The following is a 27,202-nucleotide window of genomic DNA, read 5'->3' as shown; positions in this document are numbered from 1 at the left end:
ATTCAATTTTTTTATGTTTTTTAGTATTGACGATGAAACTGCAAACCATTTTCGATTGGCAATAACTAACCCGCCAACAGCACCTTTTGTGGTGAGAATAAATGGGGTTGACTCCAACGGGTTTGCATTTACGAGGGTCATGAGTAACGGAATAGAGTTTGTGAGGATAAATATTGATTGTCCTCAAATCGAGGAAATAATTTTCAGGTTTGAAAAAAAAATATTTTGGATTATTTTTTTTAACTTATTGTTGAATATAAATTGTGATAAATTACATGGACTATGATTCTCAAATTAACTTTTTACTTTTTCGGTTCTCAAAAAACATATTTTTTTTTCATATCACATTGAGGTGATAGGTTTTATATTTTTTATTGGGAAAGGGTGTGCTGTTATGATGTGTTTTTGAGCTATTCATAAACACCGGGCTTAAGGGTCATAACTTTCAACTTATATTTTCGGCACACTACAAAGAGCAATTTTATTTATTTTTTAAGTCTGTAAGTTGGACTTACATATATATATATATATAAGCATATATTTTAACTCTATATTTTGCCGAAATATATTAACTTAACCCACATTCTTTAATTGCTATCTATTTATAATAGGGCTTAGTTAAAGTTTAATTTATAGGCTCACAAAATAAATAAAACTCCTATTTGTGGTGTGCGGGTAAATTATTGCGTTTTTTAGTTAAGAGTTGTGACCATATTATGGCAAAAAATAGCCAACTGTAGGGCGGGATTTTGAGTAGTATATCTAATGATATGTAATTATATTTTCCTTATATTTTTCTAGTTTCATTATTTAATACTTAATGTTTTTATACAAACAGAGCTGATAGCCGCTTAGTTGAGGTTCCTATCACCGTGACAAACAACGGTGGTAACCGCGAAACGTTTGAATTAGGAGTCACCGACACCCAGAACTTTGTGGTTGGCCGAATTTCACCCAATTTGGTCTCAGTCGGGGGCAGAGGGGGTCAGGAACAGGCAGTTGTTACAGTTCGAGCCCCAAATAGTACCAATATTGGGACCACAAGTGTTATCACTATTACTGGTAAGTTTTTATTTAACTTTTTTTTTGTAAAACTAGTTAGTAGATGCCCTGCGATCAGGATTTTAATTGTTGTAATTTGATTGCAACAAAATTTTAATGATGATAATTTACTCGCACACCACAAATGGCAGTTTTATTTGTTTTGTTGGCCTATATATTGGACTTACATATATATATGTTGCCCACTAAGCTTTATTATATATAAGATATATTAATTTTATTAATTTCAAAATTTGATAACTTAGTTTATTTTTAAATATTTTTTTTTAATTTTTGGATTTTTTTAGGTATATATTTTTGAAAATAAATTTTTATAATTTTTTTAACTTTCTTAATATAAAAGTTTTTTTTCGTTTAACTTTTATGAAATTCGGAATTTTTTGTTTTGATGAATTTAACACAAAATTCCAATCCAATTAATACACGTGTTTATTTCTTCAAATAAACCGGTTAGATGGCTTTGTGGTTTATAAGTCAAAATACAACAACTCTAAATTATAAATCTTATATTTTATGTCTACCTGAAAATTTAAACTAAAACTTTTTTAGTTTTTTTCTTATAAAAACATATTTTTGTAATTTACAAATTTTTTTAAACATTTTATATTTGATAACAAGCTAAATATAAATTTATTTATTTTTTACGCATTTTTTTATTTTTACTATACGCTTTTTGTAACACAACATTTTTTTATTTATCCAAAAAAAATTTTACTTAAAATTATTATTTTTTTTTTACAGCACAGGGTAATACCTCTAGCTCTCTGATATTTAAAACCTGCAGATTAGTTGTTGGTCAAAAAGCAAGACCAAGAGTTTTAAGTTTCCATGTCAATGCTCAAATAAGTGCTCGATTTGCCCAAACTGTTATGACAAGTGTAGTAGAAAATAAGTAAGAAAAAATTTGCTGTAAATTTTATTAATTTTTAAAATTTATTTTTAATATTATTTTTAATTTTGATAGCTTTTTATTTTATGTATTTATTTATCCTCGATGTGGAAAGGTCGAATGCGCGACTTAAACATAAAGTAACAACTGTTATCCCGACTCAATCTCGAGTTGTCTGTGGCAGTTTGGAATATTATAGATGCTCCCGATAATTATGCTGCTGATTAAGTGCTGGCTCAGCAGGAGTTCATACCGATTATAGCACCTTACTAAGGAGCACCAAAGCATAAGAGCAATAGGGATCAAACCCACAACTTCATGTAGTGTAGCAAGTGTTCTTACCACTACACCACCCTGTCAGTTTAAGATACCAATGATTATAATTTTTGGCTATTTAACCAACTAATTTGTTTTTTAACTAACCAACTCGACAAAAGTTCATATTGTTTCTATTGTTTGAGTTATTTGCACCCTAGCATGGAAGAAGGGGGAATCGAATCTAGGATATATTATATAGGGCATATAACAATAACATTAGCTCAGTCTTTCACTTGAAAACAAAAAGCAGTTGTAATTAAACACAGGATCACGGGCTTTAGAAAAATGTATTGTTAGCACCTTTATTCAATTGACAAAAAAAATTAATTAATTAGATAATTTTTTTCTCAATTATTAAATTACATTTTTTTTACAGTGCTGAGGTGAGCAGGGAAGCTGACTACTTTGTGTTGCTACCAAATGCCGCATTTATTGTTGCATTTTCTATGGAAATTGACGGAATTATTTACGATGGCCAAATCGAGGCACTTGAGAGAGCTAGAGAGATTGTTAGAATTGCGAGAGTAAGTTTGAAAATTTTTCAACTTAAGAGTAAAAAAGGATTATAATTATTAAAAAAAAAAAAAAATTTTGGAAAATTTGATTTTTGAAACATTAAACTTTTGTAAAAATGCATTTTTTTATCACGTTTTAATTTTAACTTTTATTTTATTGTTTTTATTTCTAAAAAAAGCATTTCAATATATTTATTTCTATTAAACATGAAATAGTGTTTAAAAGACTTTCAATAACAAGATTCAATACATAACAAGAGGCCTTGGGTTCGATCCCCACTACTTTCATGCTGTAGTGCCCTTAAGTAAGGCTAATATAATTAAAAATATTCTAAACTGTCAAAAACGACTCGAGACTGGGTCAGGGTAACTAATGTTACCCTATGTTTACGCTGTTAAGTTATCCTTTCCACATTGAGGATAAAAAAATATAAAAACACTATACAAAGAATTTTTTTTATTTAGCAATTTTTTGTAAAATACCTTTCCAACCATTTTAAAGTCATATATTAGAGATATTTTTTACCAAAAATTTAATAGAGTTGGTGTCACTGAACACAAAAATAGTTTTAACTTTAAATATTTTCACCTACTTTTTAAGTTATACAACTAAAAAAAATTTAAATTAATTAAAAAAAGAAAAAGGAAGCCCTGTTTGTGATAACGTAGAAAGTACTAGCGTGTATACATTCACTAGGCTAACTTGGTACTTTCTACATCACACAAAAAATATGGTAACCTGTTTTTTTATGTTAATCATTTTCCAGTATTTTTGAAAATTAAATTGTAAGTACCACAGACATTTTTAAACCATTCTAAAGCCATTTTGTGATTTATTGTCAACCATACTAACATGCTATATACATCATTTATAAAATTGCAAAACTCTCTAATATAACACTTTAATTATTTTTACACTATATTTTGTAATTTTGTTTACAAAAAATTTCTAGTTAATAATATCTTGTGTTTTAGGAGCGTGATATAACAGTTGGACATGTAGCTTCACGCGGAAGTTCAACAAAAGTTTTTCAAACAAGTGTCAATCTTGCCCCGAATCAACAAGTAACTTTTAGGTTGACTTATCAACAAGTACTTGCACGAAGGAACGGAAGGTGAATATGTTTTATCTTGTAATTGTTATTGTGTTATAAAAGTAATAAATTATGTCACATCATTTTTGAATAATGCTCTATTAGATGCGATTTATTGTATTTGTCAAAACACTTAGTTTTACTACACGAGTTTCTTGGTTTGATCCCTACTGCTTTTTTTGTATATATTTTAATCCTCGATGTGGGAAGGTCGAATGTGCAACCTAAACATAGAGTAACATCAGTTATTTCAACCCAGTCTCGAGTTGTCTTTAGCAGTTTGGAATATAATAGATTATAACTGCCCGGTAATTATGCTGCTGATTAAGTGCTGGCTCAGCAGGAGTTCATACCGTTTATAGCGCCTTACTCGAGGGCGCTACAGCATGAGAGCAGTGGGAATTAAACCCACAACCTCATGTGTGGTGTAGCAAGTTTTGTTACCACTACATCATGCTGCCGGTCTCTATGTTGTAGTGTTCTTAAGTAAAATGCTATAAATAATGGAATTATCTGCTAAGCCAAAAACAATCAGCAGATTAATTATCAGAAAATTATAAATCAATAATATCCCAAACTTCCACAGTCAACTCAAGACTCCGGCAGGGTAACTAAAGTCAACCAAAAAAAAAAACTTTTGTTACTTTGACCTAGTCTTAAGTTGACTTTGGCAGTTCGGTTATTTTTTTATCATATTTGCTCAAAAATTTGTCTTTCAATTAAATTTTGCACCTTACTTATTGCATTTTTAGCATATCAAAACCAGGGATTGAACTTTGGACCTCATGTAGTAAGCCCAGTGTTTTAACCATAGAGATACTAATATATACACTAGAGTGGGCTTCGCATCCATTTTGTGTCGCAAATTGAAGACCGATTTGCCATACTCGCCAGAGTTGCCAAAGCGAAATTTAAACTTTTAGATTGTTTTTAGGAAACTAAAATAAACATTTTTTTACGTTTAATTTAATCTATTTAAATCATTGATCAATAAAAAAATGTTATCTTTTTATTAAAAAGCGAATTTTCTTGATTTTTTATCATTTTAAAGTGGTCTTGCAAACCTGTGCCATAGAGGCCGACTGTTTAATAACTATTTGTGAGAATCGAAGTGTTTTACTTGTATAGTGCTATTTTATACATTTTTTTGAAATTTTTGTATTAACTTTGCTAGATAATTTTTAGATTTTAACATAAAAATAATAAGTAAATTGTTCAAAAATTGCAAATAGCAACTCTGGCCAGTATGGCAAATCGCCTTCAATTTGCGACAATTTGCAGTGAACAACTGCCTAGCAACACCTACTCTAGTGTATATATTAGTATCTCTATGGTTTTAACCACTACACAACCCTGCTATTCAACTAAATTCTTTTTCGCATTAAAAAATCGAAAATAAAAAATATTAAAACCATTTTAATTTCTAGATACACGTACGACGTTTCGGTTCAAATGCTTCAACCTGTTCAAAGTTTTGGAATTGATATTTCAATTTGCGAAAGCGAGCAGTTAATGAATGTTGATGTTTTGGGATTTGATACTGATCAAACAAGCATAGCAGAACCAATTCCATTGGATAATTTGAACATCAACAGAGCAGGGTATGTGTAATTAGTTTAATTATTTTAATTTTAATAATTTTTATTATTTAATAAATTTAAACAATACTAAAAAAACAATAAAAAAATTTTAATAAAATTTTTTTTTAATATTTTTCTAAAAAAAAAATATAGAAACACAGCACAAATCAGTTACAACCCTACCCCCGGAGAACAGACCCATCTTTCCCCATTTGGATTAAACGGAAGGTTTATTATCGAGTATAGTGTTGTAAGAAGTAGAGGAAAAAGCGAACTTATCAAAATCGAAAAGTACAAAATTTTTATTTTATTCAGTATATATATATTTTTTTGTATAATTTTTATCCTCGATGTGAGAAGGTCGAATGCGCGACCTTAACATAGAGTACCATCAGATACTCCGACTCCATCTCGATTTATAGAAATTGTAATTGCCTGGTAATTATGCTGCTAATTAAGTGCTGGCTAAGCAGGAGTTTATACTGTTAATAGCGCTTTACTCAAGGGCGCTACAGCATGAAAGCAGTGGGGATTAAACTTGCGACCTCATGGTGATGTAACAAGTGTTCTTACCACTACACCATACTGCCGATCGATTGCATGGTATAATGTTAAGAATAATTTACTTTAGTATTTAGGGTCATTAGTTCGATCCTAACTACTTCTATGTCATAGCTTCCATGAGTAAAGCACTATAAACGGTTTAAACTACTGTTTAGCTAAAAACCTATTATAAGATTAGGTATTAAGCAATTTTAAACAGTAAAGTTTTTAGAACATTTGGCTAGATAAGGTCTTGTGTTTGATTCCTTCCATTTGAAAGGCTGATTAGCAGATTAATTATCAGGCAATTATAATCAGTAATATCCCAAACTGTTAAAGTCAACTTTGAGACTGGATCATGGTCAGGAAAACAGAAATTGTTTTATGATTAAGTTTTTAAACCTCTTTATCTCAAAAATAAATAAATTTAAAAAAATTAGAAAATTATTTTTTTTATAAGCAACTTGAAATATATTTTTAAATATTTTTCAGTGATTTTGTTCACTTTTTGAGCCCAAATTTTGACCCCCTTCCCAAAAGGGTTGTGTTTGTCCTCGATATATCGGGATCAATGTTCGGCCACAAGATAGCGCAATTGAGACAAGCTATGGACAGGATATTAGATGGTCTTACCCTTGATGTAAAAAATAATTTTTTTTTTTTTAAATTTTTATTTCGGATAAATTTAGTATTTTTATTTTATTAATAATTATTAATTATTGTTTTTTTTTTGTTTTACTTGGTATAATACAAGGTTAACTAAACTGTAAATAAATTGAAATATTTTTTTTTGTTTTGTTTAAAATATTTGCAAATAATTTAGAACTAGTTTTCTGTAACAATTTTAAATATTGAATTTTTATTGAAATCTGGTTTAAAAAATGATGTTAATTTTATTTTTATAGTAAATGCGTTGTACTTTTTTATAACATCAGTAAAAATTTAAAAATTTTTTTGTAAAATCTAAATTAAATAAAAAAAATTTTTGGTAAATTTTCTTATTTTTTAATTTTTTTTACCTCAAAATTTTTTTAGGATCTTTTCTCAATTGTGGTATTCAACAGCACAGTTCAAGTCTGGAACCCAGAAGGGGCTACTGCGGGGCTCGTACCAGGAATCTCTACATTCAAGCAAGACGCCAAAGATTTTCTAAACAATATCCTCACACGAGGGAGCACTAACATTTTAGATTCTCTCGTAACTGCGATTGATTTGTTAGAACGATCTATTGAGGATAGTAGCACAGGTAAAAAAAATTTCTTTTTTTTTTTTTTTATCCTTGATATAAAAAGGTTGACTTTACCCATTATATAACATTTATTACTCTGAACCAGTCTCGAATTGACTTTTAGCAGTTTAAGATACTATCAATTATCATTGCTCAATATTTGCCAATAGTGTGGTATAGCAGTTATGGCATAAGGATTACATGCCGACAGATTTCAAGTTCAAGCTGCACCAATGCCACACTACTTGCACTTAAGCCTAGAGTTTATGGATGCTAATAAATGTGTCCCAACTAAAAACCCCAATATATATACAAAATTTATCACCTTAAGGTAATACCGGTAGAATTGTGTAGTGGTAGGAACACTTGCTACACCACTCATGAGGTTGTGGGTTTAATCCCCACTGATCTCATGCTGTAGCGCCCTTGAGTAAGGCGCTATAAACAGTACAAACTCCTGCTAAGCCAACACTTAATCAGCAGCATAATTACCGGGCAATTATAATTTATTATATCCCAAACTGCCACAGGCAACTTAAGACTGGGTTGGATTAACTGATATTACTCGTTGTTTAAGTCGCGCATTTGACTTTTCCACATCAAGGATAAAGATATATAAACAATGTATTTATAGACTAAAAACATGTTGCAATAATGTATATGCCAATTGTTTTTTTGACCTGGCAGAAGTTTATATTGTTCATATCTTCCTACTTAAGAAAACTACAGCATGAAAGTGGTAGGGATTAAACCTATGACCTTGTGTTGTGAAGCCAAGTTTTGCAACCACTATTTTTTTTTATATTTACAGATAAGGCAGTAGGTGGCAGAAGAGAGTCATTAGCAACAGCCGATTTTATTGTTTTATTAACTGATGGAAGATCAACATCTGGTGAATTGAACTCTCAAGTTATCCTCAGAAATATTTCTACTTTAAACGAGTAAGATTTTCTATTTTTTACCTAAAAAAATTTAAAAAGACCCGCAAGAATAACTTAATATAATTATTTAACTTTTTAAAGTTTTTTTTAAATTGGGCTGAATTATTTGGTGATAAGAAAACTTAATTTTACTAAATGAGGTCTTGGGTTTAAAGAAAATTAGAAACAACCCCTAAAAAAAATTGATTTTAATTTTTTTTAAATTGGACTGCATTGTTTGGTAATTTGAACAATCGTTTTTACTACATGAAGTCTTGGGTTCAATTACCACTGCCGTAATGCAATAGGACGCTTAAATAAGGCGTTGTAATTGGTACAAACTCTTACTGAATTATTTAAGCAATGTTATTTTATCATATCCACAACTGATAAGGTCAACTTGAGACTGGGTTAATGTTACTCTATGTTCAGGCTGTAAAGATAGCCTACTTAAACCCAAATCGAGAAAAATAAATACAAAAATAATATATTTTTATAGTGGTAGATTTGCAATCCATACAATTGGGTTTGGAAGTTTAGTTGACACCTCTTTTCTTGAAACATTATCTGCTCAGAATCAAGGACAATTTATTCAAATATTTGTGGATTTGGATTCTCATTTACAAGTATGTGTTAAAAAATATTAAATGCAAACATTTTTTTATTCTGTGGTTTCTACAGTTCCTAAGTTTTTTATTTATTTTTTTGTAGATATCTTTATCCTCGTTGTGGAAAGGTCAATGCGCGACCTAAACATATAGACTTCGATCCAGTATCGAGTTGCCTTTTAGCAGTTTGGGATATTATAAATGATCCATAAATTATGCTGCTGGCTTAGCAGGAGTTTATACTGTTTAAAGCGCCTTACTTAAGGGAGCTAGCATGAGATCAGTGGGGATTGAACCCACGACCTCATAGTGGTGTAGCAAGTGTTCTTAACCATACACCACGCTGCCGATAACAGATAGTTCAACATATTTTATGCAAAATTTTTCATTAAAGAATAATTATATATATTGCTTAAGTGTATATACTCTAACCATAACTCTATAATATCTATATATTTAATAATAGGTTATCATAATTTTATAATCCCAATACGTAATACATGTTGTTTTTGTTTCTTTTGTTTCAATTTTTTATAATTTTAACATGTCATTACATTAATGGTCTTTAAAGTTTATGTGATTAAATTTTTTAAATAAAAAGTTTTTTTTTGTTTTGTTTTACTTAAAATTTTATAGTAGCAATTTTGTACGACATAAAGAAATTTTTGTTAAATAAATAATTTAAATTCAATTTCATAAATAAAAAATATTAGTTTGCTATTTTTTTAAAACCTTTTTTTATTTTTTTAGATTTCGAATTTTTATGAAACAATTTCTGAGCCAATTTTAACAAACATAACCATCCAATATCCACCACAGAGGGTTGAAAAAATCTCAAAGATTACATTTCCTGTCTATTATGGAGGGTAAATACTTGTATTTTTTTTCAAAGTATTTACTTTTTTTGTATATATCTTTAATGTGGAAAGGCCAAATTCACAACCTAAACATAGAGTAACTTTTGTTACCCTGACCCAGTTTCGAGTTGCCTTAACCAGTTTGGGAAATCATAGATTATAATTGTCATAAATTTTTTTGGCAATTGTTTTTTGACTCAGCATATCATTTATATTGCCTTACTTGACCGCACTGTAAGATAAAAAATGTGGGATCGAACCCAGGATGTCATGTAGTGAATTCAAGTGTGCTAACCTTAACATTTGGCAATTGCCTTTGCAACAGTTTTTACTGTTTATAGCACTTTACATAGGGCTGCTTTAACATAAAGCAGTAATAGGTGCCACAGTTAATATTTTTTATGGGAAATTTTTTTTTGTAAAAAAAATGTTTTTATTTTTTGTAAAAAAAATTTATAAAGTAATTTTTATTTCTTAGTGGAGATGATCTCGTCATAGCAGGAGTCTTCTCCGACTTTGATCTTCGTGCTCCACTTGATCTGGATGCAGCAAGTGGCCGGAGTAGAAAGAAGAGACAAGCCTACGAGGATCTTCCTGTCGCAATCACTGGCAAGTTTCAATTTTTTTTTTGTTTTTAACATTTTATCTTATTGTTTAATATAATTTAAATAAAAGGGAATTTTAGTTGTAAGGGGTTTAATTGTGGTGGGGGTTACAATAAAGAGGTTAGTTTTAGGGGGTTTACAAAAAAGGGGTTTAGTTGTAAGGGGGTTAGATTAAAGGGGTTTATTTGAAGGGGGTTTAAATGTTAAGGGGTTTAATTGTGGTGGGGGTTACAATAAAGAGGTTAGTTGTAAGGGGGTTAGTTGTAAGGAGGGTAAAAAAAGGGTAAAGTTCTATAAAAGTAAGAAGTTTAAATGTAATGACACCGTTTTAAGTATACTTAACATAATAAATAAAACTATTTACATTTTTGATGTTGAAATTTAAAAAAAAAAAAGTTTTAACAAAATATTTTCCTTTTTAGGTAAAAGACGGTCAGGAGATGTGAAATCGGACGAAGAAGTTCAAATTTTTGATTTGGAGGAATCATGTGCTTCGAATGAATTTCAAGTATGTATGATACTTTTTTAAACACACAAAAGTTTTACTTATTTTTTGCTAAATTACTTATTTAATTAATGTAGAAAATGTGACCTTAAGGCCTAAACATAAAGTAACATTTTTTTTGTATATGTTTTTATCCTCGATGTGGGAAAGTCGAATGCGCGACTTAAACATAGAGTAACATGAGTTACTTCGACCCAGTCTTGAGTTGTCTATGGCAGTTTGGGATATTATAGATTATAATTGCCCAATAGTTAAGCTGCTGATTAAGTGTTGGCTTAGCAGGAGTTCTTACCGTTTATACCGCTTTACTCAAGGGCTCTACAGCATGAGATCAGTAGGGATTAAACCTACGATCTTATGTATGGTGTAGCAAGTGTATTTAAAGGCACACTTCTTAAAAGGCAAGCAGTGGGAATCGAACTACCTGACCATGCGACTTGTTTTCTCTTAATCATTCAAAAAATTAAATTTGTGAATTTAGATTCAACAATTTCCAATGAGATTGAGAATTTTTATGGAATTAAATGATTTGCTGAGACAGATAAGCGCTTCAATTGTACCCCAGGAAACCCAGGTTTTACGAGATGAGGCTTTGAACAGATCACTAGAGTAAGTACTTTTTGGTAGCAACTTTAAAAAAATCAAATTTTAGTTAAAATAGAAAAAAGACCTTAAGTTTTTATGCCGCTTATGTAGCCTTAGTTTTTATTTTAAAAATTTTTATATTTTTTTTGCTTAATCTGTTAATTGAGTTTTTTTTTTATCCACAAAATGGTGTTGTACTAAGAACACTTGGCTTCACAACATGAGGTCATGGATTTGATTCCCACCGCTTTCATGCTGTAGTGCCTTTAAGTAAGGCTCTATAAACGATATAACTCCTGCTGAGCCAACACTTAATCAGCAACTTAATTTTCGTACAATTATAATTTATAATATCCCAAACTGCCAAAGGTAACTTTAGACTGGGTGTGGGTAAAGAATGTTACTCTACGTTTGGGCCGTGTAGTCGACCTTTCTACATTAAGGACAAATTTATTCTAAATACAAAATATTAATTTTTTATAGATTTGGGTTTGTAACACCAGGCATCAGTTCTCTTATCGTAATAAAACCTGAAGACCTGAAAGAAATAGAAGGAGTGTTAGATGCTACAACCTCTGCTCCTACTACCCTCTCCACAACCCCCGGGGCTCCTGCACCTTTTCCTCGTCTTCCAGATCCCTCTCTTTCTTTCCCATCCCGAGGACTTGAGGGTCCATTTGGTCTAGCATCTGTGGACACGGATGAAGAGCGTAAGATAAAATCCTAAAAATAATTTAATCGAAAATAAAAAAAAATATTTAACGAAAAAACAAAATAATACATAATTATAAAAATCAAACATTAAGAAAAAGAATTTTAAAAATTGTTTAAACTTAATTTTGTAAACTAAAAAACCTTACAGAAGTTTTGCTTCACTACACATGAGGTCGTGGGTTCAATCCCCACTGATCTCATGCTGTAGCACCCTTAAGTAAGGCGCTATAAACGGTATGAACTCCTGCTGAGCCAGCACTTATTCAGCAGCATAATTACCGGACAATTATGATCAATATATTATCCCAAACTGCTACAGGCAACTCGAGACTGGGTCGGAGTAACTGATGATGTTACTCCATGTTTAAGTCGCGCATTCGACTTTCCTACATCGAGGATAAAGATATATACAAAAACAAGAAAAAAAAAACAAGGAGTAACATCAGTTACCTAAACCTAGTCTTAAGTTAGTTACCCTTGACAATTAAGGATATTATTGATTATATTTGCCGATTACTATAAACTACTGATTAAGTGTTGGCTCAGTAGAAGTTCATAATGTTTATAGCGCCTTATTCAAGGGCGCTAAAGCATAAGAGCAGTGGGGATTGAACCCAGGACCTCATGTAGTAAAGCCGAGTGTTTGACCACTACATCACGTTGCCGGTTTTATTACAAAATATCTCGTAGTCGGTAGAATGAAGTTTTTAGGGTTATGTTTTTCGGTAAAAAGTCAAGTCAGGAAAACGGTTTTCGATTATATGACAATAACCCACAACAAATTTTTTATACAAAAATAAATATATATATATATACTTTAAAGGGTTATGTTACAGAGTTTTGCAATTGTGTTAGTAATGTATATAGCATGTTAGTATGGTTGACAATAAATCACAAAATGGCTTCAGAACCTTTGAAAAATTTCTGTAGCACTTACAATTTAATTTTCAAAAATACTGAAAAATAATTTACATAAAAAACAGGTTACCATATTTTTTGTATGACGTAGAAAGTACCAAGTAGCATAGTGAATGTATACAAGATAGTACTTTTTCACGTCATCACAAACAGGGTTTCCCTTTTTTTTTAATTAATTTTAATTTTTTAGGTTGTAAAACTTAAAAAGTAGATGAAATTATTTAAAGTTAATATCATTTTTGTGTTCAATGACACCAACTTTATTTTTTGGTATAGAAATGTCGCTTATCTAATGACTTTAAAATAAACAGGTGATTTTTCAATCGCCCGTCCATCATTTTCTGCTTTAACCGATGACTTCTCCGGTCGAGTAGCCGTCCGACCCCCTCCAACGTTTAGACCCTTTCCAACAACAACCCCCTCTTCTGGACGTTTCTTTGTCTTTGGTGACCCTCATGTTATTATTGACTTAAATCCACAACTTACTATCTGTTTTAACTGGATTGGAGGCGACAAAAAGGTTAAAAAAATTGTTTTTGTATCTTCTCGCTGTTTAGTGAAAAATCTTGCAGGCCCAATTTTTTTTTACGAAAAACGGTTTTAGTAATTTTTTAATACGTAAGGTTCTGGGTTAGATTCCCGCTGTCTCCTTGTTTTAGCCTATTTCAGCAAGGCAATATTAACAATTTTATCCTTTCTTTTAAAAAATCAACTTAAAAAAAAACGACAGCGTGGTGTAGTGGTTAGAACACTATGGCTTCACAACATAAGGTCGTAAGTTCGAACCCCACTGCTTTCATGATGTAGCGCTCTTAAGTAAGGCATTATAAACGGTATTAACTCCCGCTAAGCCAACACTTAATCAGCAGCATAAATATTGGGCAATTATAATCTATAATATTCTAAACTGCCACAGGCAACTCAAGACTGGGTCGGGGTAACTAAAGTTACTCTATGTTTGAGCTGGTATGTTTTGAATTATTAATTTGATTTTGTTATATTTTATTTTTTACCACGTGAATCTATTGGTAATTTTATTTTTTGTTACTTTTATTAATGTCTGCAAAGTTCGAGTTAAAAAATAGGTTGAAATCAATACAAAAAATTAACTTTTTGTTTTTTAACTTTAACCAGATCTACAACCTCATAAGTGACGTCATCACCGGTGTGACAGTGAACGCTAAGTTGGTCCAAGGCGAAGTTGGAAATTCACACCGGGTTTATATCGGCGAAACTGGGTTTAGATTCTCTAAACAAGGAATAACTATTTTGGTAAATATGTATTTGTTTTTAGACGTTTTTTAATACCTGTTTTAGTTAAATATTATAAAGGCTTACACCGGTAGCGTGGTGTAGTGGTAAGAACACTTGCTACACTACATGAGGTCGTGGGTTTAATTCCCACTGCTCTCATGCTGTAGCGCCCTGGAGTAAGGCGATATAAACGGTATAAACTCCTGCTAAGCCAGCACTTAATAAGCAGTTTAATTATCGGGCAATAAAAATTAATTATATTGCAAACTGCCGAAGGCAACTCGTGATTGGGTCAGGGTAACTAATAATATTAAGTTTAGCCCACTGCGTCAATGTATATGGTTAAATATAATAATTTTTTGCAATTTTTTTTACAAATTCTAGCTAAACCGTAATTTTTCAGGTGGAACCAACCGTTGTAAAGATGACCGTCGGTAGTTCGCAAAAATGGGAAATCCCCACCAATAGGTCGTCGTCGATATTTAAACGCGGAATAGTTGTAGAGGTCATCATGAGGTCACATTCGTCGTCCTTCGTTCAAATCTCACTTAACAAGAGAATCTCATTCCAGGTATAATTCTGATGTTTTTTTAATTGTAACATGAGGTCCCGGGTTCGATAACCACCGCTGTCCTTTTTAAATTTTATTGACATTTAAAAATAGTTTTTTTGTTAGGCGAGGTTTTGGGTTTGATTCCCACCGCTTTTTTATTTTAAAAATATTTTAAAATATATATTTTTTATTACGTAAGGGCTTGGGTTTGATCCCCGCTGCTTTTTTGTTTTTAATATTATTTAAAAATGACCAAAAACCGCTAAATACTTGGTCTTGGTACTCTAAACTTTTCATCTATGTTACGTCACTTTTATATAAAAAAATGCTTCCAAAAAAATGGCATGTTAAATTTTTTAGTAAAACTAAATTCTTTTTTGAGAAAAATTTATTGTTCACAGATTATAACTCACGTTAACAACGGCCATCAATCTATGTTTAATCATCTCGATTTTTCAATAACCAATCAACGCGGATTCTCGGATCGTGTGAGCGGTTTTGTCGGGTTATTCCCCAAAAAAGGAAAAAGCGAAGGCACGATTGACTTTATACCGAATACGGACGAAGCAATGTTAAGATACAGGTAAAAATTTTTGGCAATGTAGTGGTAGAACATTTGGATTTTCAACCTGATGTCCTGGGTTAGATTCCCACTACTCCCATGATGTAAATGCCATTGAAAAAGGGATTGTAATTGGTTTAAACTCCTGCTAAGCCCGAAATTAATATTTAAAACTGCCAAAGTCGACTACAGGCTAAATCGAGGTAACAAATGTTGCTCTATGTTTAGTCTGTGAAGTCGACCTTTCCACATCAAGGATAAATAAATAAAAATTAGGTTTTTACTTTTTTATTGAGAAAAGATGTTAAACTATGATTTGTTTAAGCTATCTGTAAACACCTGGCTCAAGGTCGAGTTATGTGGCATTGGTGCGGCTCAAACCCGAGACCGTATGACCTGTTCCCCAACTTTATAACCCGTATACCATCAGCACTTTAATTTAAAAAAATATTTAATAAATGCGTGTAATATTGCAGGCATAACGTAGTGAAGGTTGTTAAAAACAAAATGTTCGACACTTACGACATGAAAGCAGTGGATTGCTGGTTTGTCAAAAACTTAAACGAGCTGACTGGCGAAGACGAAGATAGCTTTACTATGAAATATATTCTACAGAGACCAAGAAAAATTCCTCTTTAATTTTCTTGCAATTTGGGGTGATGAAAATAAGTAAAAAGGGCTCTTGTTATGTTATCGCATTTTATTAGCAGCTTATTTATGGTTTTAATGGCAGTAAAATAACTATAGTATTACAAAAAAGTTGTCTTTATTTAGCACTGAAAAACGTAAGGGCTCGAAAAATACCTTTAAAATAAAATAATATAAAAATTTAACAAAAATAAGATTAAATTTAAATTCTTTGAATATGATATAAAAATGTTAATTATCTTTGCTGTTTGTTCAAAAATAAATAAGACAGTCAGTATATGTTTTTGTATATATAAGTCTCGCGACAATTTTTTTTAACAACTGATTTATTTTTAACAGTGGCGTACGGTAATAACGTTTGGTTACATATACTACATGAGGTTTAAAGTTTAATCCTTATTGCTTATTCTACATAAGGTCTTAGGTTTAATCATCACTGCTTCCGTGGGTAGCTACTTAGGTACCGAAAACCCAAGTGCGTAATAGTTTTAAAAATAAAAGATCTAAATTATTTTGAAAAGTCTAAGACGTTTCAAGACTGTAAGGGTTAATAAATCAAATATTACTTTTTTGTGTCCCCTAGTAAACTAATCATACGGTTGCTATTTTTTTGCAATCTCAGTAATTTTTATGGCTTAATTTTGGTTGCTCTGGTTACGCTACCTTAAGCGCAGAGCTAGTGCCGAAGCGCCACTTGATGTAACTATAGAGCCAGGCATAAACGCTATACTTTGATTTGTACATCGCCCATACTTTACTATTTAACCATGCCTTCAGTTCAACTTTGTTTTAGTGTGCCAATGAGAATGGTATAAGCAGTAGCATGTGGTATTATAACAACAGTTATCTAAAAAATTTAAAATAAATTTTGAAGAGTAAATGTACATACGGGATATATATAAGACTATTCATGCGAAAACTAATAATCATTAACGCCATCGCTTAAATATGGAAAATAGCTTTAGATTTTGTAAACACATTAAAACTTATAGCAAACGTTTTGTTTTGGTTTTTGGTTTAACCGGTAACAAGGGTTTAACCGGTAATAAATTTTGGTTTAACCGGTAACAAAAAAAGTAAACAGCTGACAAATTGTAAATTACGTCACAATCAAAGGGCTTCCATTTATTTTTTTAATGTTTTTTTACTTAAACTTTAAATATTTAGAAAAAAGTAACATTTGATTTGTTAAGTAATGTCTTATTTATGCATGATTAAATAACCAACACGCTACAAACACACCACATACAAATGTAGCCTATTTTTAAGTTTCGACGAATTTTTCGCTTGATAACGTAACCAAAAACGTACAGACTTAACATTGTTTTTTTTTTGCCAAATTAGAAGCATATTTTCCTAAGTAGGGTTAGAGTACAAGTAGGTATACATACTTTGGTTAGGTAAGTATTGTTAGCGCGATAAAAAATAGTTTTGCAGCGATTAGACGATACAAAATTGTGGTGAAGTGTTTTTTTATAAATACCGCGCGCTAGTTGAGTAGAATTGTAAATTATAATATTATTGTAAATATTATATTTTTAGGTGGAAAAATGTTTAAGTTTATTATATTTTTGGAAACTTTTGTTCTAGTTGTATTTAAAATTTCGGCACAAACATGTCCTATTCAAAGTTAGTATTTGTAATTTTTTAAATTGCCTATTTATTTTTTTCACTTGTTAAGAATTTAAAAAAGAAAGATTTTATAAAACAAATAAAAAAATTCTTAAAAAAAGTGATTTTTAGGCTGCAGAAATAGCGGTTGTGACAACGTTATACCATCGTTTACCAATACCTCTGATATAAGCTTGTTTATAGGTGAGTTTATTTTAATTATCTGTACTGCGAGTAAAACTTATCAAGCATAGTGTTGTGATCAGTTCACTTGTCTTCACCACATGAGGCCCTGTGTTTGATTCCCACTGCTTTCACGCTGTTGACATAGGCGCTACAAACGGTATAAACTGCCAAATCAAGACTGGGTCGGGGTAACTTATGTTACTCTCTGTTTGGGTCGTGAAGTCGACCTTTCTATAAGATTATAGTATACATATAAAAAAATCAATTACCACATTTTTAAAAATACAAAACACGTTAAATTAAGAGAAAAGTGAAGAAAAATAATGGGAATTGAAAATCGCTTTTTTATTTACGTTTAAGGTTTTTAGCGTATTAGTAAAAGTTATATTCACTATAAATATTGAACTGTGGTGAGGGAAAAAAATAAATTTAACAAATTAAAACATCCCATTAAAGCTGTAACCTAAATAACAAAATATTATCTTTTAAATTCAATTGCAATATTGGGTAATTTTTTTATTAATTTAAAATTCTTTTTTAAATGGTGCGTAACTATATAAACATATTATGGTCGTTAGTTTTTACTTTGATCAACAGGAAAAGTTAATTTAATGCTGTAGTAAAAAAGAGAATATAGGCACGAGGATAATAAACGTAACTTTTTTAATAATGCGTTCGTTATCCCATTGTGCTAACTTTAAAGTAGCTTCTTACGATTGCAAACTAAATCGACTTTAAAAATGTGGTACACAGGGGCCATGGCGTCATTTTCGCCATAATTGTTCACTGTATATCAGTAAATACAGTGTATCGCTGTTGGTTGCATTTTACTTTACGCTATAAACGTTTTAATATAATATTTTTAAGACGTCATTAAAGCTGATTAAAAAAACACTTTGATGCACTCCGCGCTCCACCGATGCACTCCGCCATTTTCCCAGTCTCACTTTTTAAATTAGCCGGGGTATTGTTCTACCAAAACAACTTAACACCAGCTTTTACTGTTTTTTATTTAAAAAAAACTTCACTTGATTTACCTAAAAAAATATTGATATTTGATACAACATAAGAGCCATAAAATCAACAATAAGTTAAACGTACACAAGTAATTTAGAATGCATCAAAAATGTTTTAGCCTAGCTGTCTCTGACTAGGAAAGCTCGTTTTTGGATGACTTGTACTTTACCGTCGTCTAACTTTCTGGATTTTGCTAATTTTTTTTTCTCACTTTACAGTCCTTTGCAAAGTTTCTCTTTTACATAAATCAAATATTAAACTTGGCTAATTAATACCTTACGACCAATTTTTGTACTGCTAGGTTATCGCTAATTCTCCCTCGAATTTTACTTTCCTGTGTAATTTTACTTTACAGTTGTTGTTTTGTTGTTTATTTTATCTTGTGCTTAAAGGCCTATTCACACGAGAAGGTAGCGTTGCGCTTTACGAGTTCTAGGGATTAACAAATACAAAATATCTAATAAAAGTATACCGCTTACGAAATCTTGCGTAAATTTTGCTTCGGCTACAAAACTTTACAAAATCTTACGTAACTTTTGCAAAATTTTGTACGTATGAACGACTCTGTTTATTTTAAATGGTTGTGAAATCTTAGAATGGGCTTTAACGGTGTAAATAAATTTTTTTTGCAGTTTGTGTTATAATTTTACTTTATCTAGTTTTAAAATATTATAAAACAAAATTGTATGTGTTTATAGAATTGCAAACTGATTTTCAAAACTTTCGATATTCTTTCTACAACCAAACAGCAACTTATGATGAAGCTTTTGTTTTCTGTAACTCAACAGACTCCTATCTTGTAGAAGTTTTAAATCAAGAAACACAAAATCTACTAACTAATGCAATACGTTCGTTAAATCCTACCCCAGAAAGTAACAGTTTTTGTTGCTATAACTATGGTTATTGGACTGGTGGTAGATATAGCAATGATTCTGGTACTTGGAGCTGGCAGCACTCGGGAATTGAAATCAATCTACCAGGACAAGGTTTTGAAAATTGGGGGACAAATCAGCCAAATGTCTCCATTGGTGCTTCGAGTGTTGTGCATATGTTAGGAGTAGATTGCATACCTGGCCTAAGTCTAGAGGATTATGGTAGGTGGCATGATGATAATGCTGGTGAACTAAGGAAAAGGTTCATCTGTCAAAAAGGTTAGCACGCAATTCAATTTATAAAAAAGACGCTTGTTTACAGTAGTTTTTTTTTTAAACTTTTTTAATAAATAGTGTAAATTGGTATTAATTTTTTATTAGATAATCCATACATTTTTTTCATTTAAATTTATCCTTGATACATTAAGGTTGAATTCACGACCCAAACTTAGAGTAACAACTGTTACCCTGATCCAGTCCTGAGTTACCTTTGGCAGTTTGGGATAACATAGATTTATAAATTCCTGCTGATTTAGTGCTAGCTCAGCCGGAGTTTATATCAGTACTAGTGCCTTACTCGTTTACGCTACAGCATGAAAGCAGTGGGGGGCGAACCCACTACCTCATGTTGTGTAACAATTGTTCTACTACACCACATTTACTCCATAGTGATTGCATTTAATAATTGTTTTTAGAAATAACTGCATGTAGCAATAATCCATGTGATGCAAATGCAAATTGTGCGATTAGAGGAAATACATTTACTTGTACATGTAATACTGGATTTACTGGAAATGGAATGAACTGTGAAGGTAAAATAATTTGTAATGTAGAGTTTATTTTATTTTTTTTGTGTTCTTTTTTAATTTCAGTACATAGAAAGAACATTTTTGATTTTTTAGTAAAATCAAAGACTAAAGCAATAGTTGTGGTAATACAATGCAGTTTATTAACTTGTCATACACATGCTACATGTGATGCAGCTTTAGGGTGTGTTTGTGATATAGGCTTTACTGGGAATGAAACAACCTGCATAGGTAAAAAAGGGATATTTTTTACAGTTTTTTTTCAATTTTTAGAAATATTTGTAAAATTGTTTTAAATAAATAATTAAAAATATATAATTAAAAACTTTTTTAGATTTTTTTTGCTATAAGACAACTTAATATTATTAAAATTTAGAAGGCCTACTCTATTTATCTGTAAAACAATACTTAAAAATTGTATTTTTTATGTTTAAAATTTAATAAACTTTTTTTAATAAAATTTAGATTTGCTATTAAATTATTTACTTGTCTTATAATTTTAGGGACATTTTATATTATTATATTGTCTTAATAAGGGCTGCTTTTAACCAGTTGCTTATTTTTTGTAAATTTACATCATAAAATTAATTTTGATATTTTGAACTTTGTTTAAATATTTAAGTATAATCTTTAAGGTTTTAACTTATTTTTTTACAACACTTTCAAGTTTAAAATTGTGGTTTGCCAGATGTTTCACAGTTTATATTTTTTAGATATCGATGAATGTCTTGATGTAACTATTTGTGGGGCAGGATCATGTTCAAATACAGAGGGTTCTTATTCATGTGATTGTAATCCTGGCTTTACTTTTAACAACATGACGGTCTGCGTTGGTATGAAAACTTTTATGTTTTATAAATTATGTAACTTTAATATATATACATAAAAAATAAAGTAAAATAAGGTTGTACAATAAAATAAATTTTTGTGAAATTTTGTTAAATATATTAAAACTTTAAAATATAAAAAAAGAATATATATAAGGAATTGTTGTGTAAATTTTTTTTAATTAGATATTGATGAATGTTTTATCAACACAAAAAAATAAATGTTCAACCTACACAAAAATTTAATACTTTTTTTTGAAAATAGATATTGATGAATGTGCACTGAATTTTTGTGCGGGTGGTGAATGTGAAAATTTAGAGGGGACTTTTGTATGTGTTTGTCCTTCTGGATTTTCGTTGACTAACAGAAATGGTTGTATTGGTATGTTAACTTTAAAATACAGAAAGAATACTGTAAAAAAATTATTTTTTAATATATAAACTTTTGTATATACTAAGTTTTTTTAAATTTTTAATTTTTAAATATAATAAAACTGTCAAATTACTATTTTAATTTTTTTTTGTTTACATTTATTTTAATGTCCTAGTTTTTTATAAATTTATTTACATCACAAGTATATGTCACATGACCTTCGTGACAGGAATAACGTTTTAAAATTATATAAACAAAACCAGCAGCGTGGTGTAGTGGTAAGAACACTTGCTATACCACCATGAGGTTGTGGGTTCAATACCCAATGCTCTCATACTGTAGCGCCCTTGGGTAAGGCGCTATAAACGGTATAAATTCCTGCTGAGCCAGCACTTAATCAGCAGCTTAATAACCGGGCAATTATAATCTATAATATCCCAAACTGCCACAGGCAACTCGAGACTGGGTCGGAGTAACTGATGTTACTCGTCGCGCATTCGACTTTCCCACATCGAGGATAAAGATATATCCAAAAAAGTGGGGTTTTGCACTTCAATAAGTTCACTAAAATGTAACTACATGTTTTTAAGATATTTTTTGTGGGAAAATTCTAGTCATGTTGTCACATAAGTTTAACTGTAAAAGCAAAAAAATGTTTTATGTTTTTTTTCCTACCTATCTTTTGTAATGATACCTAAAATATAAGGTTTATTTAACATATAGTAATTTTTCTTAATTGACAGTTAAAATATTTTTTTTATGGTCTTGTTTTTAAAATTTGTAAAAATTGTGTCATGTATGTACATAAGAATGACCTATGTATAAGGGGACTAGAAGATTCGACTGTGAGAAAATTCAGCAAGAAGATTTTAAATATCCTAAAACTATTAAATTACTATTTTAATTTTTTATCTACAGACATAAATGAATGTGATTTAATGACAGCCGATTGTGATTTAAATGCAAACTGTATAAACACAAATGGATCCTTTGCTTGTGAATGTAATACTGGATTCACTGGTGATGGAGAGACCTGCACTGGTAATAATTTTTTTAACCAAATAAATATAACTAACTTAAAATTTTCAAATTTCTTGTTTTCGGTTATAAAAGGCATCAAAAAACTTTAATTTTTTTTACTAATTAATTTATATCAGCAAGAACAATTACAAAAAGTCCTAAACAACATTTAAACCCATAAAAAAAACAAAAAATTTTTTCTTTAAAAAAAAGGAATTTTAAACATTTATTTTGAGGGTTATTTAAAACATTTTTATTTTTTGATTGTTTTATTATTAAATACACATATACTAACCAGTAGACTATGAAAACATAACCTATTGGCAATTTTTTTCGTACTAAAAGATTATTTTACTAAACTACTGTAACAAACTTCACAATTTTTTGTTCTGTCTGTCACAACATGGGTTTACTGTCTAGCCCCCACAAATATACTTTTATTGCTGTTTGAGCTTCAAGTCTGCTGCTATATAAAAATTCTAAACAGTTTTTAAAATTATATAAACAAAACCAGCAGCGTGGTGTAGTGGTAAGAACACTTGCTACACCACCATGAGGTCGTGGGTTCAATACCCAATGCTCTCATACTGTTACGCACTTGGGTAAGGCGCTACAAACGGTATAAACTCCTGCTGAGCCAGCACTTAAACAGCAGCATAATTACCAGGCCATTATAATCTATAATATCCCAAACTGCCACAGGCAACTCGAGACTGGGTCGGAGTAACTGATGTTACTCTATTTTTAAGTCGCGCATTTGACTTTCCCACATCGAGGATAAAGATATATCCAAAAAAAGTGGGGTTTTGCACTTTAATAAGTTCACTAAAATGTAACTACACTTTTTTATGATATTTTTTGTGGGAAAATTCTAGTCGTGTTGTCACATAAGTTTAACTGTAAAAGCAAAAAAATGTTTTATGTTTTTTTTCTACCTGTCTTTTGTAATGATACTTAAAATATTATGTTTATTTAACATTTAGTAATTTTTCTTAATTGACAGTTTAAATATTTTTTTACGGTCTTGTTTTTAAAAATTGTAAAAATTATGTCATGTATGTACATAAGAATGACCTATGTATAAGGGGACTAGAAGATTCGACTGTGAGAAAATTCAGCAAGAAGATTTTAAATATCCTAAAACTATTAATTTACTATTTTATTTTTTTTTTTACATTTATTCTACAGACCTAAATGAATGTGATTTAATGCTTAATGATTGTGATTTAAATGCAAATTGTACCAACACAAATGGATCATTTTCTTGTGCCTGTAATACTGGATACACTGGTGATGGAGAGACCTGCTTTGGTAATAATTTTTTTAACCAAATAAATATAACTAACTTAAAATTTTTAAATTTCTTGTTTTCGGTTATAAAAGCCATCAAAAAACTTTAATTTTCTTTACTAATTAATTTATATCAGCAAGATTTAAAATTAATTTTAAACAGATAAAACATCAAACCATACAAATAATGTAATTTCTTTATAACAATTAAAAAAACAAGAAACAAAAAAATTAATTTTTCAGATATTAGTGAATGTGAGTTGAATTTTTGTGGTCCTTTTACTACATGTGACAATTTGCCAGGTACATTTGAATGTACTTGCTTTCCAGGCCTTGTTTTAAGCAACATGACTCATTGTGTTGGTATGTTAACTTTAAAATACAGAAAGAATACTGTAAGAAATAGTAAAATAACCTCTTATACCTAGTTCTTTTAAAAATTTAATTTTGTTTAGTATACTAAAAATTTCATATAACTGCTTTAATTTTTTTTTGTTTACATTTATTTGCACAGACATGAACGAATGTAATATACCAAATACTTGTGGTTTAAATGCAAACTGTACAAACACATTTGGATCATTTTCTTGTGCCTGTAATACTGGATACACTGGTGATGGCGTTACCTGCACAGATATAAATGAGTGTAATTTAATGTTAAACAATTGCAATTTAAATGCAAATTGTACCAACACTAATGGATCCTTTTTTTGTGCCTGTAATACTGGATACACTGGTGATGGCGTTACCTGCACAGATATAAATGAGTGTAATTTAATGTTAAACAATTGCAATTTAAATGCAAATTGTACCAACACAAATGGATCTTTTTCTTGTGCCTGTAATACTGGATATACTGGCGATGGAGTTAACTGTAATGGTAATATTGTTTAATTTTATTTTTCAAATTACTAGTTGTTACTAAAAACTGTGTAATTTTTTCATATTTTTTTACTACTTTCCAAGTTTTAAATTATAATAACTAGTATTTTTAAATAAATAAAATGGTTTAATAAGTAGATTGTTCGGTCTTAAAAAATGTATATATATACTTTTTAAATAAAAAAAAATTAATATTTTACAAATAATTTAGATATTAATGAGTGTGAATCAAATGTATGTGGGCCTGGAACCTGCACAAATTTACCTGGGTCTTATCGTTGTAATTGCTTTAATGGGTTTGTTTTCTACAACTTTACTGTTTGCGTTGGTATGTAACCTTTTTTTTTATGTATATATCTTTATCCTTGATGTGGAAAGGTCGATTGTCGACCTAAACGTAGAGTAACATCAGTTACTCCAACCCAGTCTTGAGTTGTCTGTGGCAGTTTGGTATATTACAGGGGCTATCATTGCCCAGTAATTATGCTGTCAATTTAGTGCTGGCTCAGCAAAAGTTTTTACCGTTTATAGCGCCTTACTCGAAGCCGCTACAGCATGAGAGCAGTGGGGATTGAACCTACGACCTCATGATGGTGCAGCGTGTTCTTACCACTACATCACGCTGCTGGTTTTCAAACCTTTTTATTTAAAATAACCACAAAAGATATTGACTTTTAAATTACCTTTCCTGTAATTATTTTGTACTAAATTTTGTTAATTTACAGTCTTTATAATTTTGTTACAATTATGTTTTCACAGATGTGAATGAATGTGAAAAAATGCCACCTGTTTGTGGGTTAAATGCAGTTTGTGAAAACACAGTTGGAAGTTTTACTTGTTCATGTAACCCTGGGTATGCTAGCAACGGAATTCCTTAAAAGAGCAGTATGGTTTAGTTCAACACAAAAAGTTTTGTAAATGCTTACTATACCTTTAGCTTATTTTTTCTATGCTAATTTTTGTGACGAAGGGCATGCTTTTCGGGAATAATCTTTTTTTTTCTGCACATACTAAGTGCAATTGTTTAAAAATGTTTTAAAAAAACATTTATTGTTTTTATATAATACCGTTTTTTTTGCCCACCCAACTGGCTGCATTTTTTTATATTGCGCTTTTACAATATATTAACGGTGGCAACTGATATTTGCCAACATCAATTTTTTGTGTGCCACAAACAGCAGCTTTTTTATTTTAAATGGCTATAAATTGGACATATATTATATGTTAATAATTTGTTTAAATTCACCTAGATTGTAATCCTGCTGAAATCGAAGGCGTAATAACATTATATTTTTACTAACATATTTTTTTTATATAGGAGATAAAGGCATGCTAAATTTAGATTAAAAATTAAAGAAGTTACTTTTATTATGCATAGCAGTAGGTTAAAAATTTTGGAAATAATTCTTAAATCTGTGAGAAAATTTACATTCTAATTTTTAGTACATGTGTTAAGGTCACTTTTTTGTTAAAATAAAATATTAAGGCATTGGTAACTATTAAGGAATCAAAGAGTAAGTTTAACACAGCTGGTTGACTTTCCATTCAGTGTTTTGTTTATTTAATGTATGAGATGTGTTCTTACATACAAAAATAAGTTTTGGGTTCAATCTTTTGTTAGAATATTTTATTTGTTTCTTTATTTTCTATATAGGTAGGAGGTCAAATAAATTTTAGTTTGAAAATATTTTTATTGCTATATACATTTATTAATCTAAAAAAGTATTAAACCTTATTTTGTGCTAGGTTTAAAATTGTATGCTTGGTTTTTTTAAAGTGTTTATTGTTTTTAAAATACTTCTTAAAAATTAAAAAAAAAAATTTATAATTTGTTGATAAAAATGAGTCTTGGGCAATTACTGTTTTTTTGTTTTTTTTGCTGTTTTGTTTGATTATTGCTGTTTAAAGAAAACAGGCTACACTACATATTAAAAGGAAATTTGGTGTGTTGAAATCTTTCACTTAATGTGAAGTTTATTCTAAATGTTTAATATGACTCAACAATTGGTACTTTTTGATCAAATTTACATTGCAATAACAATAATATAAAACGTCTTTAAATTATAACTCTTGTATTTTGAGCTTATTTAAATACTTGTTTGTTCATTAAAATTTAAAGATTATTAAAAAAATTGTTTAATTTTAATTAGTTTGATATCTTAATAATGTAAAAAAATTAAGCATATAGTCTGAGCCTTTTTATACTCGCGCTTAACAATTTGTATCTGTAAATAAAAATTATCAAACGATTTTAAATAATATATTATTTATTAAATAAATCTTGTTTAAGTTTTAAATATGCATTACTATAGTAAAATGATTACAAACTTTACTTATTTAGAACGTGGGCTAATGTTTAA

At 30.1% G+C, this 27,202-nt stretch overlaps 2 protein-coding genes across 2 annotated transcripts in view; both read left to right on the top strand.

The window, feature by feature from the left end:
- LOC145751823 (inter-alpha-trypsin inhibitor heavy chain H5-like) overlaps positions 1–16,094 on the top strand; it is a 34,328-nt gene extending 18,234 nt beyond the window's left edge. Inside the window, exons 13-33 of the mRNA XM_082567939.1 lie at positions 25–207; positions 839–1,062; positions 1,804–1,954; positions 2,646–2,793; positions 3,760–3,899; positions 5,306–5,479; positions 5,612–5,749; positions 6,494–6,641; positions 7,037–7,247; positions 8,041–8,170; positions 8,649–8,775; positions 9,508–9,623; positions 10,093–10,223; positions 10,642–10,727; positions 11,206–11,333; positions 11,793–12,019; positions 13,253–13,461; positions 14,076–14,213; positions 14,599–14,766; positions 15,150–15,331; positions 15,787–16,094. Coding sequence (XP_082424065.1) covers positions 25–207; positions 839–1,062; positions 1,804–1,954; positions 2,646–2,793; positions 3,760–3,899; positions 5,306–5,479; positions 5,612–5,749; positions 6,494–6,641; positions 7,037–7,247; positions 8,041–8,170; positions 8,649–8,775; positions 9,508–9,623; positions 10,093–10,223; positions 10,642–10,727; positions 11,206–11,333; positions 11,793–12,019; positions 13,253–13,461; positions 14,076–14,213; positions 14,599–14,766; positions 15,150–15,331; positions 15,787–15,949 — 3,322 coding nt within the window. The 3' untranslated portion in view covers positions 15,950–16,094. The remainder of the gene's footprint in view (positions 1–24; positions 208–838; positions 1,063–1,803; positions 1,955–2,645; positions 2,794–3,759; positions 3,900–5,305; positions 5,480–5,611; positions 5,750–6,493; positions 6,642–7,036; positions 7,248–8,040; positions 8,171–8,648; positions 8,776–9,507; positions 9,624–10,092; positions 10,224–10,641; positions 10,728–11,205; positions 11,334–11,792; positions 12,020–13,252; positions 13,462–14,075; positions 14,214–14,598; positions 14,767–15,149; positions 15,332–15,786) is intronic.
- An 812-nt stretch (positions 16,095–16,906) lies between these two features.
- On the top strand, positions 16,907–27,045 carry LOC145753491 (uncharacterized). Its single transcript, XM_082569894.1, has 13 exons — positions 16,907–17,000; positions 17,501–17,587; positions 17,702–17,773; positions 19,471–19,923; positions 20,340–20,456; positions 21,164–21,283; positions 21,543–21,659; positions 22,569–22,691; positions 23,859–23,981; positions 24,204–24,323; positions 24,475–24,840; positions 25,054–25,170; positions 25,602–27,045. The coding sequence occupies exons 1-13, from the start codon at positions 16,907–16,909 to the stop codon at positions 25,718–25,720; spliced, it is 2,028 nt and encodes a 675-aa protein (XP_082426020.1). The 3' UTR covers positions 25,721–27,045.
- Positions 27,046–27,202: the final 157 nt, after the last annotated feature.

Source organism: Corella eumyota, chromosome 5 (assembly GCF_963082875.1).
Source record: "Corella eumyota chromosome 5, kaCorEumy4.1, whole genome shotgun sequence".
Lineage (NCBI taxonomy): Eukaryota > Metazoa > Chordata > Ascidiacea > Phlebobranchia > Corellidae > Corella > Corella eumyota.
This window is presented reverse-complemented; position numbering and strand designations above follow the sequence as displayed.